At 50.2% G+C, this 14036-nt stretch overlaps 1 protein-coding gene across 4 annotated transcripts in view; it reads left to right on the top strand.

The window, feature by feature from the left end:
* PUM2 (pumilio RNA binding family member 2) overlaps positions 1-14036 on the top strand; it is a 67142-nt gene that overhangs the window by 17204 nt on the left and 35902 nt on the right. For all 4 annotated transcript variants that reach the window (XM_027855648.1, XM_027855652.1, XM_027855650.1 and 1 more), the window contains exons 5-11: positions 1587-1860; positions 1951-2044; positions 7879-7998; positions 9339-9484; positions 10865-11033; positions 11657-11800; positions 11892-12197. In XM_027855648.1, coding sequence (XP_027711449.1) covers positions 1587-1860; positions 1951-2044; positions 7879-7998; positions 9339-9484; positions 10865-11033; positions 11657-11800; positions 11892-12197 — 1253 coding nt within the window. The remainder of the gene's footprint in view (positions 1-1586; positions 1861-1950; positions 2045-7878; positions 7999-9338; positions 9485-10864; positions 11034-11656; positions 11801-11891; positions 12198-14036) is intronic.

The raw sequence follows: 14036 nt of genomic DNA, 5'->3' as shown, positions 1-14036 counted from the left end.
TTGACTGACTTGATAGGGCCCTGTTTGAGAGAGCCCTGGGACCTGGCTTCTGGAAGGGCCTGTGCTTGGAGCCGGATCCAGAGGTGGAGAGTGGGCTTGGGAGGGAGGCTGAAAGTCATGCGGGGCGGGGGGGGGGGGCGGGGGGGGGTTAAAAGTCACAAGAACAGTTCAAATGAAGGAATGGATTTTTTTTTTTTCTTTATTCAGTGTCCAGAGTTTCCAGCAGTAAAATGGAAGAGCCTTTGCAGGTGGAAATGTTGCTTGTTTGGTACCAGGAGCTGTTGGCACAGCCTGGTTTTCAGAAAAGTCAGGGGTGTCTGCTTGTATATGTGTCCTCCTTATCCCTGGACACAAAAGAGAATTATTTTGGGGAATGGCTAAAAAGGCATTGGGGGTGAATCTATGGATATTTTCACACAGGCAACTTAGTTTGCTGCTGACCTTTCTTTCTGTTTTGTTCAAGTGACCCAGATCTCTGGGCTAGAGAGCTTTTGCTTCCAAGCTTCAAAGGAGCCACCATTTTCTGCTGGCCCTTCTGGATTCCAGATTAAGCCACGTTTTTAGTCGAGGTGATTGAGCCTTCCGTCTCCTGGCCAAGTCATCGCTTTTCATTGATGGCACAAAAAAACCTACTAGGTGATTCCTGGAAGTTCTTTCAGAATTAAGAGTCTTTTTTTGGTCATGAAAACTGGAGTTTGATGTCCATTCTAATGCATTTGTTCTGTTCTGGTTGACAGTGATTTGTTTGCTCTGTCTTCTACAAAGTAGAGAGGTTACTTCCTAGCTGTCCTAGAGACAACTCAGTGGCGGAGTTCACAGAGTGCTGGGCCTGGAGACTCAGGAAGACCCAAATTCAAATCTAGCCTCAGACACTTAGCAGCTGTGTGACCATGGACAAGTCATTTCAAGTTTCTTCAAGTGTAAAGTGGGGATAATAACAGCCCCTGCTTTACCTTTCAGGCTTGTTGTGAGGATCTGATGAGATAATATTTGAAGAGTGCTCAGCAGAGTGCCTAGCACATATCGGCACATGAGAAACACTCATTCGGTGCCGTCTTCGTCACTGCCTGTGTGACCTGCCTCTGTCAGCCTCCATTTCCTCACCTGCTTGTTGGGGATAACAGCCCCCACTTCACAGGGTTGCGAGAGCTTTGGATTCGTTGAGCTCTGTATTCCCCTTTAACTCTTAATCTTTGCCTCTGTGAGGAACTTGACAGTGCCTCGAACTTAGAACTTCTTCCAAGGCAGCATGAGTAGTTTTAGCTTACCATGAAATGGGAGAGGTTCCATTGGAGCTTGGAGTTTGCCATTCATGCATCAGCCTTGCCCTCTTCAGCAGGGCGTGGGAGACCTGATTCCTGATCTGAGGTTCCTTGGGTCCCACAGGGCCTGGGGCCAAATGATGCCAAGGCCCTTCCTGGCTCTAATTAATAACATGGACGTCGTGTGGTCTTGGATTATTACATGTGTTGTCTAGACTTGAGGGATTTCTGGGACCTTCTGTGTTTCTTTAGGACGTTGTAACTGTTTCCCTTGTTGCCGGTGGCTTTTCCACGCTCTGATCCTGCCTAATTCTCTTTATTTAGTCGTACTCCAGGAAGCCGCCAAGCTTCTCCCACAGAAGTAGCTGAGCGCTTGGGCCCCAGTTCAAATCCTCCTGAAGGACCGGGTCCTCTCCCCAATTCTGCAGCTAATAAGCCCCTCGTGGAAGAGTTCCCCAGCCCTGAAGCCCAGACTTTGGATGCCATGGAGCAGGTGGGCCTGGATTCCTTGCAGTTTGACTATCCTGGAAACCAGGTGCCAATGGACTCTTCAGGGGCTGCTGTCGGCCTCTTCGACTACAGCTCTCAGCCGCAGCAGGTAATTGGGCTTACCAGGGCGATTGGTGCTGCCAACGCTGAGGGTGAGGTTTGCAAAAAAAGCTCAAGTGGGCCTCTCTTTGTCTCTTAGCTCTTTCAGAGGACCAGTGCGCTAACCGTCCAGCAGTTAACGGCCGCCCAGCAGCAGCAGTATGCGTTAGCTGCGGCCCAACAGCCACACATTGGTGAGTGATGAGCGCAGTGGGGCGGGGGAGGAGAAGGGCCGACGTCCTGAGCAAAGCTAGGAGAACTGAGGCCCTTTAATTCTTCCTGTTGGACTGTATTCTTAGTGAGTGGCCTCCTTCGGTAAACCGGTACAAGGTCAGGGCTGAGGGGTGCTTCCTGGTGGGCCTCGGTCAGTGTTGTGGCTGAAGAGCAGCCAGTATCTTATACACTTGAGAAGCAGAATTAGAAGTGCCACCCTGGAGCACCTGGGGTGCCCTGGCCAGGGCACCCACTCGTTTCTAGGTGAAATGGGGATCAGCACCGTGTTTGAGGCTGCTCGGAGGCTGGCCTGGGGTCCTCTGGCCCTGCAGTCCTGGGCCGATCACCGAACGCTGCCTCCTGCGTCTGTCAGATGGGGTGGTTGTGAGGATCAATCTAGATCCTGTTTGTAGAGCTCTTAGCACAGTCCCTGGCACGTAATAGGCTCTCTATAAAGGTTTACTGTCATCATCACCACCGTCATCTGCTGTCACGTGGAGCAGAGTAACGGGCCCCTCTTCCCAGCATTGTTGTCGAGGTCAGATGAGGGAGGAACACGAGCATTGTGGGTGGGGGCCTTGTAGGGTTAGACACTTCAGAGCAAGTAATCAGAGAAGTTCTCCGTCTAAGGCTTTGATCAACAGCTCAGGATGTAAAAAGGAAACTTATTCCTGCAGGTGTTGAAAGGTCTTGTGGATCAGTGAATTTGTTGTCTTAGCTTGTATACCGGCTCTGTTTCTCCCAGTTTGCCTTAGCCTGTGACTGTGCTCCTTGTTTGATACTCTTCGCTTGCAGGCTTTGGGACCTTGGGACCGTGGGGCCGGATCTGGTCTGCTTGCCCCGATAGCTCCTCTCCTGGGGCTTGGCCTCGAGCCTGCGGTTTGCAGCTGCAGCTTCCTGGAGCTCCTCCTCGCAGGAGGCTTGGGAGCGTCTCAGCTGAGGCAGCAGGCTCAGGAGGGACAATCCCCTGTGGGCAGCGGGAAGTCCTCAGCTCCTTGTCTCCAGAATGGAATGGTGCCAGGGTGCAGCGTTGGTCAGGGACCCTGTCATTAACGAGCTTCTCGTTGGCCGCTTGGCTTGGGAGCAGAGTCTGGAGTGCGGCCTCCTCCTGGGGGTGTCTTGCCTTTTTCTTGTGCTTTCAGAGGTTATCCTAGCTTGTTTTGTTTAGTGAGAGGGACAAGGTGAGGATTCTTCCCTCCAGTTTTTTTCCTTAAATGTATTTTATTGATGCTTTAAAAAAAAAATATTGTCACTTTGCAGTGAGTTCTGGGAACCTTTTCTCCTGTCTCTATCCCCCAACCCAATATAACCAACTTCTGTAACAAATCCAGTAAGGCCAAACGATTGGGCACGTCGGTCGCGGCCGCCACCTGTACTCCAGGGCTTTCTGCCGAGAAGAAGGCGGCCGTGGCGAATGATCGATGGGGGCTTTGGAGCTGAGTCACGTCCAGAACATTGCCAGGCACTGAGCTAAGCGCTGGAGACAGAAAAGGCTGAAAGTAGCCCGTGCTTTTGAGCACCTGGTGTGTTGGGGGAGCCCGTGTGCAGACGGGATGTGCCTAGACTAGAGCACAGATGACCCAGGCTTACCTGGTGTGTGTCTGCATGTAGGTGGGGAGCCAAGGTTGTCATCGAGTGGCTGGAATCGACGTTTTCCTACTGACGTGGCCCTGCATCAGTTCATGCCAGTTGGAATTTTCATGTTCCTTGTTTGTTTCTGTGTAAAAATGTTCCGTGACATTCACAAATCAGAGAGGGAGAGGATTTCCGGGCCTTGGTTCCTGTCTGGTCAAACCGAGACCCAAAAGGCCCCCCATGGTAATCTCCAAATGGAGGGTGCTTCTCTAGACCCTGCTGTAAGGGCTGTGGTGAGGGGTGCCTGGCATCTTTCAGGAATTTGCCTCTTGGCAGTTTCCTTCCACTGTTGTTGGAGTTTAAGTTAGATGCAGCTAGGTGACAGTGGATAGGGTGCTGGGCCTAGGTCAGGTCAGGAAGAGCTGAGTTCAAATACAGCCTCAGACCCTTAGTAGCTGTGTGAAACTGTTCTGCCTCAATTTCCTCATCTATAAAATAGGAATAATAATAATAATAATGATAATAATAATAAAACCAGTTAGCTCCCGGGGTTATTTTGGGGATCAGATGAGGTAGTGTATGTTAAGTGTTTTACAAACCTTAAAGGAATAGATACATGTTCGCTCTTATTAAGCTAATGCTGTACATTTTATTGCAATACAGATTAGCACGAGTAGCTATGCTCCACGTCATGGAGCAAGCACATATGGCAATTGGACGTTGGTAATATTGTGTACTGGTGTAGATGGTGAATCACAGCAAGGGCTGGAGAGAGGAGGTTCCCGTCTGGAGCACTGGAGAGAAGGGATGAGAAGATTCTTGGCTTGGCCAGGAGCAGGCTGCACTTCCGGTTGGTGCTCGTGCAAGGGAAAGAAAAGACTGGCACTGTCCTAAGGACTTCACGTTCTTTTTTTCTCTCACTCCTTAATTCTTTGCTTTTTAATTTAAAATTTAAAATTAATATTATTTTGAAATGGAAATCCAACTTCTTTCCCTCTCCCATTCCCATTTCCTTCTGCCCTCTTGGTTCATATCTCTTTGGGGAGAGAGCCCCTTGGAATCGAGTTTGTCATTGTGTTTATAGGAGTTCTTTAATCTTTTGTGTACAAGTCGTTTGCCTGGTTTGGCTCACAAGTCTTCCCAGGTTTCTCTGAAAACTCGTTTCTTACAGCACAGTGGTATTCACGATCGTATACCACAGTCTGCTCAGCCATTCCTCAGTTGTTGAGCATCCCCTGAATTTCCAATTCTTAGCCGCCACAAAAAGCTGCTATGAGTATCTTTGTACATGTAGGCTCTTTTCCTTTTTCTTTCGTCTTTTTGTGGTACAGACCTAGTAGTGATACTGCTGGGTCAAAAGCCTTTGGGCACAGTTCCAAATTGTTCTCCGCAATGGTAGGACCAGTTCCCAGCTCCACTGATAACGCACCAGTGTGCCTGTTTCCCCGCAGCCCTGCCAGCATTTGTCAGTGAAGGAGCTTACCAAGTAGGTGGATGAAGAGCACGGAAAAGGCAGCTGAAGGACCGGATGGAGGGGTGGGGTAGCTGGGAAGGAGCTCATCTGTGTTAGGAGTAAGCGTGACTGGGTGAGTGGGGAGTGCTCAGGGCCTGAGGAGCCCAGACCTGTGTGTGCCCATGTTGTTACCACAGGCCTGAAGGAATTACCTCCTCTTTTAGGCTGGGCAAACCATTCTTCTCCACCCCCCATTTACGCACACCCACAGCATTGTTTTTACTGGGCCATGTTTTAAATAGACTGTTGTACGTATGTTGTTTGGTTCCAGTGAAATGTGAGCAATAATAAAAGTAGCCTTTTCATATCCCTTGAAATTGTGCCAAACTGTGTCAGACATTTCTCTTTGGATCCTCACAACACCCCCCCCCCCCCCAAGGTGCTGTTTTTCCCATTTTACAAATGAGGAAACTGAGGCAGACAAGTGGAGTCACACAGGCAGCTAGTGTCTGTGACCAGATTAGAATACGAATTCCAGGCCTAGCCCAATCCCTCTCTGTACCTGCCCTTTCGGCGAGCGACTTCTACTTCCGTTTAAGCCTAGCCTGCTGCCTGGCACACACTTCATCAGTGCTTGATGGTTGGTCATAGGACGCTTCTCCCTTATCTCCACAAGCGATGTTTCCTGTATTTCACCAGTGGGTGTTATTTGGTGATGGGGTCCGAATGCTCCTAAATAATCAACTATCCCTGGGGTCACTGGTCTCAAGCCCTGGAATGTCAGACCGGTTGCTGCAAAAAAACTGGGACTGCAGAAAGCCAGGAACATGTTGTGCTGGTGACATTCTCGACTTTTTCCTGTTCATCATCATCATCACCACATTCAGGTTTGGGAAGCTTCTTACTCTTCACGCCTGTTAACCCCAAACAGGAGCTGCTGTTCTGGGGAGCTCCTCCTGGCTGTGTTGACAATGATCTTTCTCCACTCTTCATTAGGTTGAGAACACTTTGGCAGGGGGATTATGCAAAGGGACTGGAGAAACAGTCCTGACATTATGTTCATTGCTGGAAGCATGCTTTCATTCTCAGAGCCGTCTGTTAATGATACCTTTGCAGATTAATTAGTAAATCCATGAATGAAGAAGATGACCAGGCATTGATCAGAAATTGTGAGGCCTGCGTAGGTAAAGGTGTCCCAAGACCTTAATCCATGAGTGACTATCAGAATTAAAGACATGGTGGGTCCTTCTGTGTTGGAGAAGGGATCCCGGGGCCGTCACGGGACACGACTCTTATCAGCTCCACAGCAGCCGGGCTTTTGTGGGCGCAGTAAGGAAGGAGTGTTCTGACCATTGGATGGTTGACCCGCTGGCCATGGTGTGTCCATGTGGAAGAAGGCTGCCCAGGACCTCATTGCTAGCGTGACCAGGAACGTCTGGTTGGTTTCCTGTGAGACGATACACGCGTTAAATGCTTGATGTATGTGGAAAACCCACGTTCTCTCCCAGCCCTGAGCCTCCTCATCCTGGCACCAATGTGGTGAAGTCAGAGATGGTGGCAGAAGGTGTCTGTGAAGGGCCTCATCTGGGATGGTTGGGGAAGGAGGGGGCCAGCACCCGTTTGTGGTGGATTCATCCCACTGTGATGGTTTTTCTCCAGCTTTGTTCAGTACCCAGTTAGTACTTGAGCTTGGAGATAGGTCCTTGAGCATCTCTTAAGCACCTGCTGTGTGCTGAGAAGTGAAAGGCTGAGAGCTTTACAAATATGTTCACACTTGATCCTCACTACAACTCTGCAAGGTAGGGCTATACTCTCACTCACCCGCTGTGCCATCAAGGGCACCGAGGCAGACTGAGGTGAAATGACCATCCAGGATCCCCCAGCTCAGAAGGGTCTGAGGCCACATTGGAAGATAGGAGTCTTCCTGACTCTGGCCTTGTGACATCAGCTGCACCTCTGGTGAAAATAATGCAAGGCTTAACCTTGGCAGGAAAAGGGGGCGAAAGGCTCAAGAGAAGAGGGTAGGGAAGGAACGAGTGTCATTAGTGGTTGGAGGTCAGGTTGAGGTGAACGAGCGATTTGGGATTGTGAGGGAGGAGAGGAGGAGTGGAAACAGATGAGGATTGGCTGAGGGCATTTCTGGGTCAGTGAATATTGATGTGCAGCACTTGAGGTGATGGCCCATCTCTTGAGGGGTGCAGTAGAGGTGGGTCATCCTGGCCCTGGGAGGTGTGGGGGGGCAAGGGTTGGGGAGGAGAGAAAAGCTGTGAATCAGACCCTGAATGTGTGGAGGGAGGAAGCTGGAGGTTAAGGAGTGGTAGGGTAGAGGGAGAGCCTGGGGGCCGTCCACTCCCATGACTGACTCCTCAGCGCTGCCGTCACCCTGGGTGTCAGGGCACTGGCCATTCCCCTCTTCTTGGGGGCTGCCTGGAGGGTGGCCAGCGGAGGGGGTTGTAGCAAGTTATAGTGGAGATTCCTTCCTGTCTCCCGAGTTCCTTTTCACTTCTCAGATATTGCAGGAAGAGCTTCTGCGCACTCTTACTAACTTTAGGGGCAGTGGAGAGAGCACTGGGTCGGGAGTCAGGAAGTCCTGAGTTCAAATCCAGCCTCAGACACTTTCTGTTTGCTTCAGTTTCTTCATTTGAAAATGGGGGTTATGATAGCACCTGCCCACCAGGGTGGTTGTGAGGGTCAGCTTCCTGCCTTTCCATTTGATTAAGTATTCACCATGACTTGTCCTTTTGGGAAGAGTCTTGACATTTCCCTCTCCTCCCTTTTCTCCTCCAGCCGGCGTCTTCTCCGCAGGCCTCGCTCCAGCCGCTTTTGTGCCAAACCCCTACATTATTAGTGCTGCCCCCCCTGGCACTGATCCCTACACTGCAGCAGGCCTGGCAGCGACATTGGCAGGTAAGGAACCACAAGCCTGACCGCTTCTTTCGGATGGCCCGGGCTCTTTGGGTTAGGAGGGCCCGGCAAGGATGATGGCCTTCTCTTTTACACATTGCATCATCCCTTGGGGCCAACTGAACAGATACTGAGCCACCTACTGTGTGCAAGTCACAGAGCCAGAAGACCGCAGGGGAGCCCTGTGAAGAGTGGGGGACTAGAGTGGTGCCAGAGGAGCGGGCTCTGCTTTCGGAAGTTGCCAGCTTTTGTTGTTCAGTCCTTTCAGCCGTGTCTGTGTCTGCCTCATCGTGACCCTATTTGGGGTTTTCTTGGCAAAGACACTGGAGGGGGAATGAGGAAACTGAGGCAAATAGGGTGTAGTGACTCACCCAGGGTCACATAGCTAGTAAGTGTCTGAGGCCGGATTTGAACTCTGGAAGATGAGTCTTCCTGACTCCAGGCCTGGCCCTCTGTGCACTGTGGTGCCACCTAGCGGCACCAGTTTTTAAAAATTATGCATTGCATTCTTTATCCAACCCAGTTCTCAAGCTGTTTCTTACCAGTGGATAGTATTTTGCTGTTTACTGTTTTGATTTTCGTTATTAGCCTCATTTCTTAATCACACAAGATGTTGTATTTTTCTGTAGAACCAATTTTGTGTTAATTGATTGGTTTTGTGAATCAATTTCACATTCAGCACAAGTTCTGTCTCCTTAAGGCATAAAGGGAGAATAGCAGTGCCCACGTTTAATGAAACCAGCCGGTCATCTTGGTACCACGTTTTTGTAGAATGAGGAGGTAGTTTTAACGTGAAAAAATAGATGTTCACTAGAATCAGTTTAGCAGGCTTTGGGCACACTTGCCATCCCCTTGGTGTTCTTGGACAGCGTGCTATCTGGAGCCTCTGCTCTCCAGTCTGGGCTTGGTCCAGATGGTGTCTGATCTCCCTTTGGACCCTAGACCGCAGACCCTGTGATGATGAGAATTGAAGAAACTCTCCCAGTGCTTCCATGGGAGGCTCCCCAGGTCTGCTTCAGGCTTCCTCACCTTTTTCTCCTCAGTGTCGTTATTGCTTCTAATGCATGCCCTTCATACCCTCCTTTTTGAGTTTATCCAGTAGTAAACGCTTGAGCACCAACTTTCTCTGGAACATCAACAGAATTGAAAAATGAAGAGCACCAGAGAAAATTTTGGCAGTTTGGGGAAATGTTTTGTTCTGGGAATGAGAATGCAGGAAAGTTGTTGATTCCTAGAGATGCCTCAGATTTATCCTTTGAGAAAAGGAAGGCTCATCAGTAATCTCCAGTGGTCTCTTGTGCTGGCTACCTTTCTAATTTCTCCTCCCTCTGTGTTTTGGGTAGGTCCTGCCGTGGTCCCACCCCAGTATTACGGCGTGCCCTGGGGGGTGTATCCAGCCAATTTATTTCAGCAGCAAGCTGCAGCTGCTGCCACCAGTGCAGCAAATCAGCAAGCCGCATCCCAGGCGCCACCTCCGGGACAGCAGCAGGTAGTACCTGGAGCCTCGCTCATTCTCAGAGCCACTCCTTGAGAGATTCCTGGAGTGTTTTCTTCCTCTCATTTATTGCAATGTCCTCAATGCGGGAAGAGCTCAGTCACCCCTTCATTCTGACCAGTAGGTGGGGATCTGGTGTTCAGTTGGCAGACAGGTAGATGTTCCCTCAAAGCTGGGATGCTTTTAGCTGTTTGTTCTTGAGGCAACATTATTATCAACAGTTGACTTCTGCTTCTTAGCTTAAAGTTCTTTATCTGTTGAAAAACAAATCTGCCATCAGAGGGGACCATGACGCACATACGTGACAGATCTTTGCATAGATACCTATTTGTCCCCATGAGGTGGCTGTGATTGCTGTCCAATTCTTAACTTCTTTTAAAATGCGAACAGTGCCTTAAGATGGGAGTTTCTTTTTAACACGGCTGATCTAACAGTAATAGCTAAAGTTGATGTGCTTATCACTGTGTCACAGTTTCACTGGAGCACTTAGCCCCAGTCAGTGAGATCTTGGGTACTTGCAGTGGCCTGAGGCTCTCAGGTGAATCGGGAGGGTGCTGGTGGTGAAGCTCTGACTCCTGTTGAAAGCCGGTGTTGTTTCTACACCTGCTGGCCCTGGGATCTCATCTCCTCTCGGAGGAGTGTCTCTAGCTTGTTTTTTGACTGTCCTTTATTATTCCCGATCAGCCCCGTTTCTAGATTGTCTTGTTTTGTTTTCAGATGATGCCACTTTGATTGTAGGGGCCCAGTTCTCTACACAGCTAGAGCCCCTGGGATGTTCTCCCTTGGGGTGCAGCTGCTTCCCAGGGAACTCCCCTCTTCTGGCTCCATTCCCTTCGCACCAGTTTTGTAAACTGGCTGTCGTCTTCTCTTTGCGTGTGCGGAGCTTGGTGGAGTTGATACAGTTTGAAACACGTTAGCACCTCGATGGAAGCTTTCTCTAGAACATCAGGATTGAAAACCGAGATCTTGCTCTGGAGAAAACGTGGGCAGTTGGGAGAAGCATTTTGGTCTAGGAGCAAGAGTGCAGGAGGGTTGTCTTTTCCTAGAAGTGTCTCAGATTTGGTCAGCAAACTTCACCTTGATGATAGAAATCCAAGTTATATTTGTAGTTCCGAGGAGTGACTGCTGTGGAATAAAGCTGAAATGGTGTGAAAGAGGTGATAGACTGGAGCTTGGCTCCTTCGTCCTATCTGTGATGGATGAACAGTCTCCCTGCGCTCCTGCAGTTTGAGAGCCGCCTCTGGGCGTTCTCAGGTTTCTGTCCTGAGGTCCGGGCCTTGGCTTCAGTCCCCCAGCATCTGTATTTGAGGTTTGACAGCCTGCGTGCCGGTAGTTTGGTCACGTGTTTTCTTGGGTCTCCTCTCTTTCTTGCAGGTTCTCCGGGCTGGAGCCAGTCAGCGCCCTCTCACTCCCAATCAGACTCAGCAGGGGCAGCCAGCAGAATCCCTCGCCGCTGCCGCCGCCGCTGCTGCTGCCGCCGCCGCCGCCGCTGCCGCCAACCCCGCTCTGGCTTTCGGGCAGGGTCTTGCTACTGGCATGCCAGGTAATGGAACAACCACGCCGAGTTCTTTCCAGTTTATTTTTGCCGTGGTGGGAGCAGGCTGCGCCCTGAGTTCCCCCGAGGCTCCCATCTGGTAGGTGCTGAGGCATGTCCTACGTGGGAGTCACGCTTGTTCCTCTTGTGGCACTGGGTCCCAGTGGTGGGCTTTGATTGGCAGCCTGTGGATGGGAAGGGAGAAATCAGAGGACGTGCTCCTTTCTTGTGCAGAAGCAAAGCACAATTGGGTGTTCAGTCTGAAAGGTCACTTTTGGATGAGTTTGGAAAGTCCAGGTACAGTCAAGACAAGCGCAGGAATCCCTTGATCGGTCATGGCCCTTCGTGGCCCTTCCTCCCTCAGTAATGGGAGGGCCTTTCCTGCTTGGGTCGTGGAGCTCCCTTTGTCACCTAGCTCTCGTGGGGGCCTTCACGGGGCTGCCTCTGCTGTGGTCATTGCAGTGCTTGGAGCTCTTGGCAGCACCTGGCCCCAGGGGAGCCTGGGCAGAACAGCTTGTCCCTCCTGCCTCTGGTTGGGCTTCCTTTGAATTCCCATGCCTCTCTGCATTGCTGTGTCTGGTGGCTTTCCATGCAGCTTGTGACCCTTTGTCTGTGTGTCCCCCGACCTCTAGGCTACCAAGTCCTTGCCCCAACCGCCTACTATGACCAGACTGGTGCCTTAGTGGTGGGCCCGGGAGCAAGAACAGGCCTGGGCGCCCCCGTCCGCCTCGTGGCCTCCACGCCTGTCCTCATTAGTTCGGCAGCAGCGCAGGCTGGTAAGTTGGCAGGACAGAAACTTTCTTGCAGAGCCCCTTCTTAAGGACGGGGCCTCAGCTTGAGAGAGGATTTCAAACTTGTGTCTTGCAGCAGCCGCGGCTTCTGCCGGAGGGACTGCCAGCAGTCTGACGGGAGCCACCAATGGCCTCTTCCGGCCTCTGGGCACCCAGCCCCCGCCGCCACCACCGCCAGCGCCCCAGCAGCCACCTCCCCAGCCCAGCACCAATCTTCAGTCCAGTTCATTTTATGGGAGCAGCTCTCTGACCAGCACCTCACAGAGCACTTCCCTGTTCTCTCATGGGCCGGGCCAGCCTGGAGGCACGTCTCTGGGCTTTGGGGGCAGCAGCTCCTTGGGGGCTGCCCTTGGCTCAGCCCTCAGTGGCTTCGGCTCATCCGGTAAGTGGCTTTTGTGGCCTGAGTCTCCTTTTTCATGGTTCAGTTTTTATTTGAAAATGGGAATCGCAGATCTTCTCATGATAGTGGAGCAGAAAGAATAACAACGCAGGGTGCATTGAGTCTGCTCTTTTGGTTTTAGAATAAAAACTTGACTGTATTTAAGCAGTCTAGAGCTTGTTCAGATAGGAGGGCAAGCCTTTAGGGCCAGTGACTTTTACATCACTTTTTAGACATCATTGTCTAGCCCCTTCTTATGCCTTTGAGTGCTGGTCATTCAGCTAATTTTTCACATGATGTAATTCATATGACTTCCTAATTTGTGATTGCCTTAATTTTCCTCATAGAAATTCAGTGTGGTGGTGAACAATTCTAAACTAAAGCCCCAACGGTCCATCTAAGGAGCCTGCTAAGCTAGCTGAAGTCCTAACCTAAGTTTTTCTTGGCCTGTTTCCCCAGGAAACCTTAGTGTAAAGCCGTGCAAAACCCCTACATCACTTGCCTCGTGACCTGTTTTTATTTTTTTCAAACTGCACAAAATTAGGCACTTGTGCACCAAATACTGCCCACCTTCTGAAGCCTCAACAATCCTGGGATCTCTGGGGCTGGTGAGGTGCTCTGCCTGCTTGCTCAAGTTTCCTGTCCTGTCTGGGTCTGTTTTTCCCAGGCTCACTTTCATGGCCTTGTGGACCTCAGTTGGCTAAAGGCTTGTTCCTGGCACCTGGGAAATAGAGCTAACAAAGCTAAGGCTTGGTCTGGTGGGACATACCCTGGGGAGGCCTGGGCAGAACCTCCTACCCGCTGGCCACTCGTGGCACCAGGCTCAGAATGGTCCCCCTTCCAGTGTGGCATTGATCTGGATGCCTGCATGGTGACACGCTGGGACAGAAGCTTCACCATCAGGTCTGAGCCCCAAGCCCAACTTCTCCTTGGCCCATTTCGTCAGGAGGAGCTGCTGTTTGTGACACAAAATGAGAGATGCCATCGTCAGCCCCTTGTGTCATTTGCTCTAGATGTAGCCTTCTCCTAGTTTTCAGAGATAGTTTAATTAAGCTACGGGGACTTACTCTCCTGTTTGCCTAAGTGGTTAAAAGAAAGATTTTCTTAATTATTTTTAAATGTTTTCCTTTCTTTGACCTTTGGATGGGGGAGCTAGCATGAAGCAGCCCTCTTTTGGAAAGAGCTGCTACCGTGCGAGGCGTCTGATGTCTGCAGGGACTAGCGACACAGAGGAGTTCAGTTTCGGAACAGTTGCTTTGACAGTGTCCTTTTAAATTGGCTTAGTTGGCTTAGTCAGTACGGCACGTGCCCTAAAAAGCTTTGCCAAGCCCAGCGCCAGGAGAGCTTCTCCTTTCTTAGACCTCACCTAGTTGATTGTACATTTTTTTTAGTATTTTTTAAAAAAAGATCTAACATTTTTCTATTACATGATTGTCTTAAATTTGAAATTTGTCTATAAAACATATGTCACATATTAATGCTTTTTTTTTTTAGAAGAAAGACTGGCAGCAAGGTTGGATAAGTCACCCCCTTTTTTGTCTTAATATATAGTAGGATAAGAACTCTCCTTCCTTCCTCAAATTTTATATTTCATTGTGCCAGAGTGTTAAAGTTTCACACTTCTATTTATTAGCTCAGCTTGATCTGCAGCCCACCTTGTGCTCTGCTCATTTTCTCTTTCTAATCTATGTTCTGTGTGTATCCACCCCTCAAAGACCTTCCATTGGAAAGCCAGGTCTTTCTAGAACATTGGAAGCTGTCTTGGAAAGAATTGCCGTATTGGTCCGAATATACAGCTGGGACTTTTGACCATGGTCAGATTTCCTGGTCTTCCCTCTGTTG

The sequence above is a fragment of the Vombatus ursinus genome, unplaced genomic scaffold (assembly GCF_900497805.2).
Source record: "Vombatus ursinus unplaced genomic scaffold, bare-nosed wombat genome assembly UNPS02010980.1, whole genome shotgun sequence".
Taxonomy (NCBI): Eukaryota; Metazoa; Chordata; class Mammalia; order Diprotodontia; family Vombatidae; genus Vombatus; species Vombatus ursinus.
The sequence above is the reverse complement of the archived record's forward strand: the minus strand, read 5'-3'. Positions and strand labels throughout refer to the sequence as shown.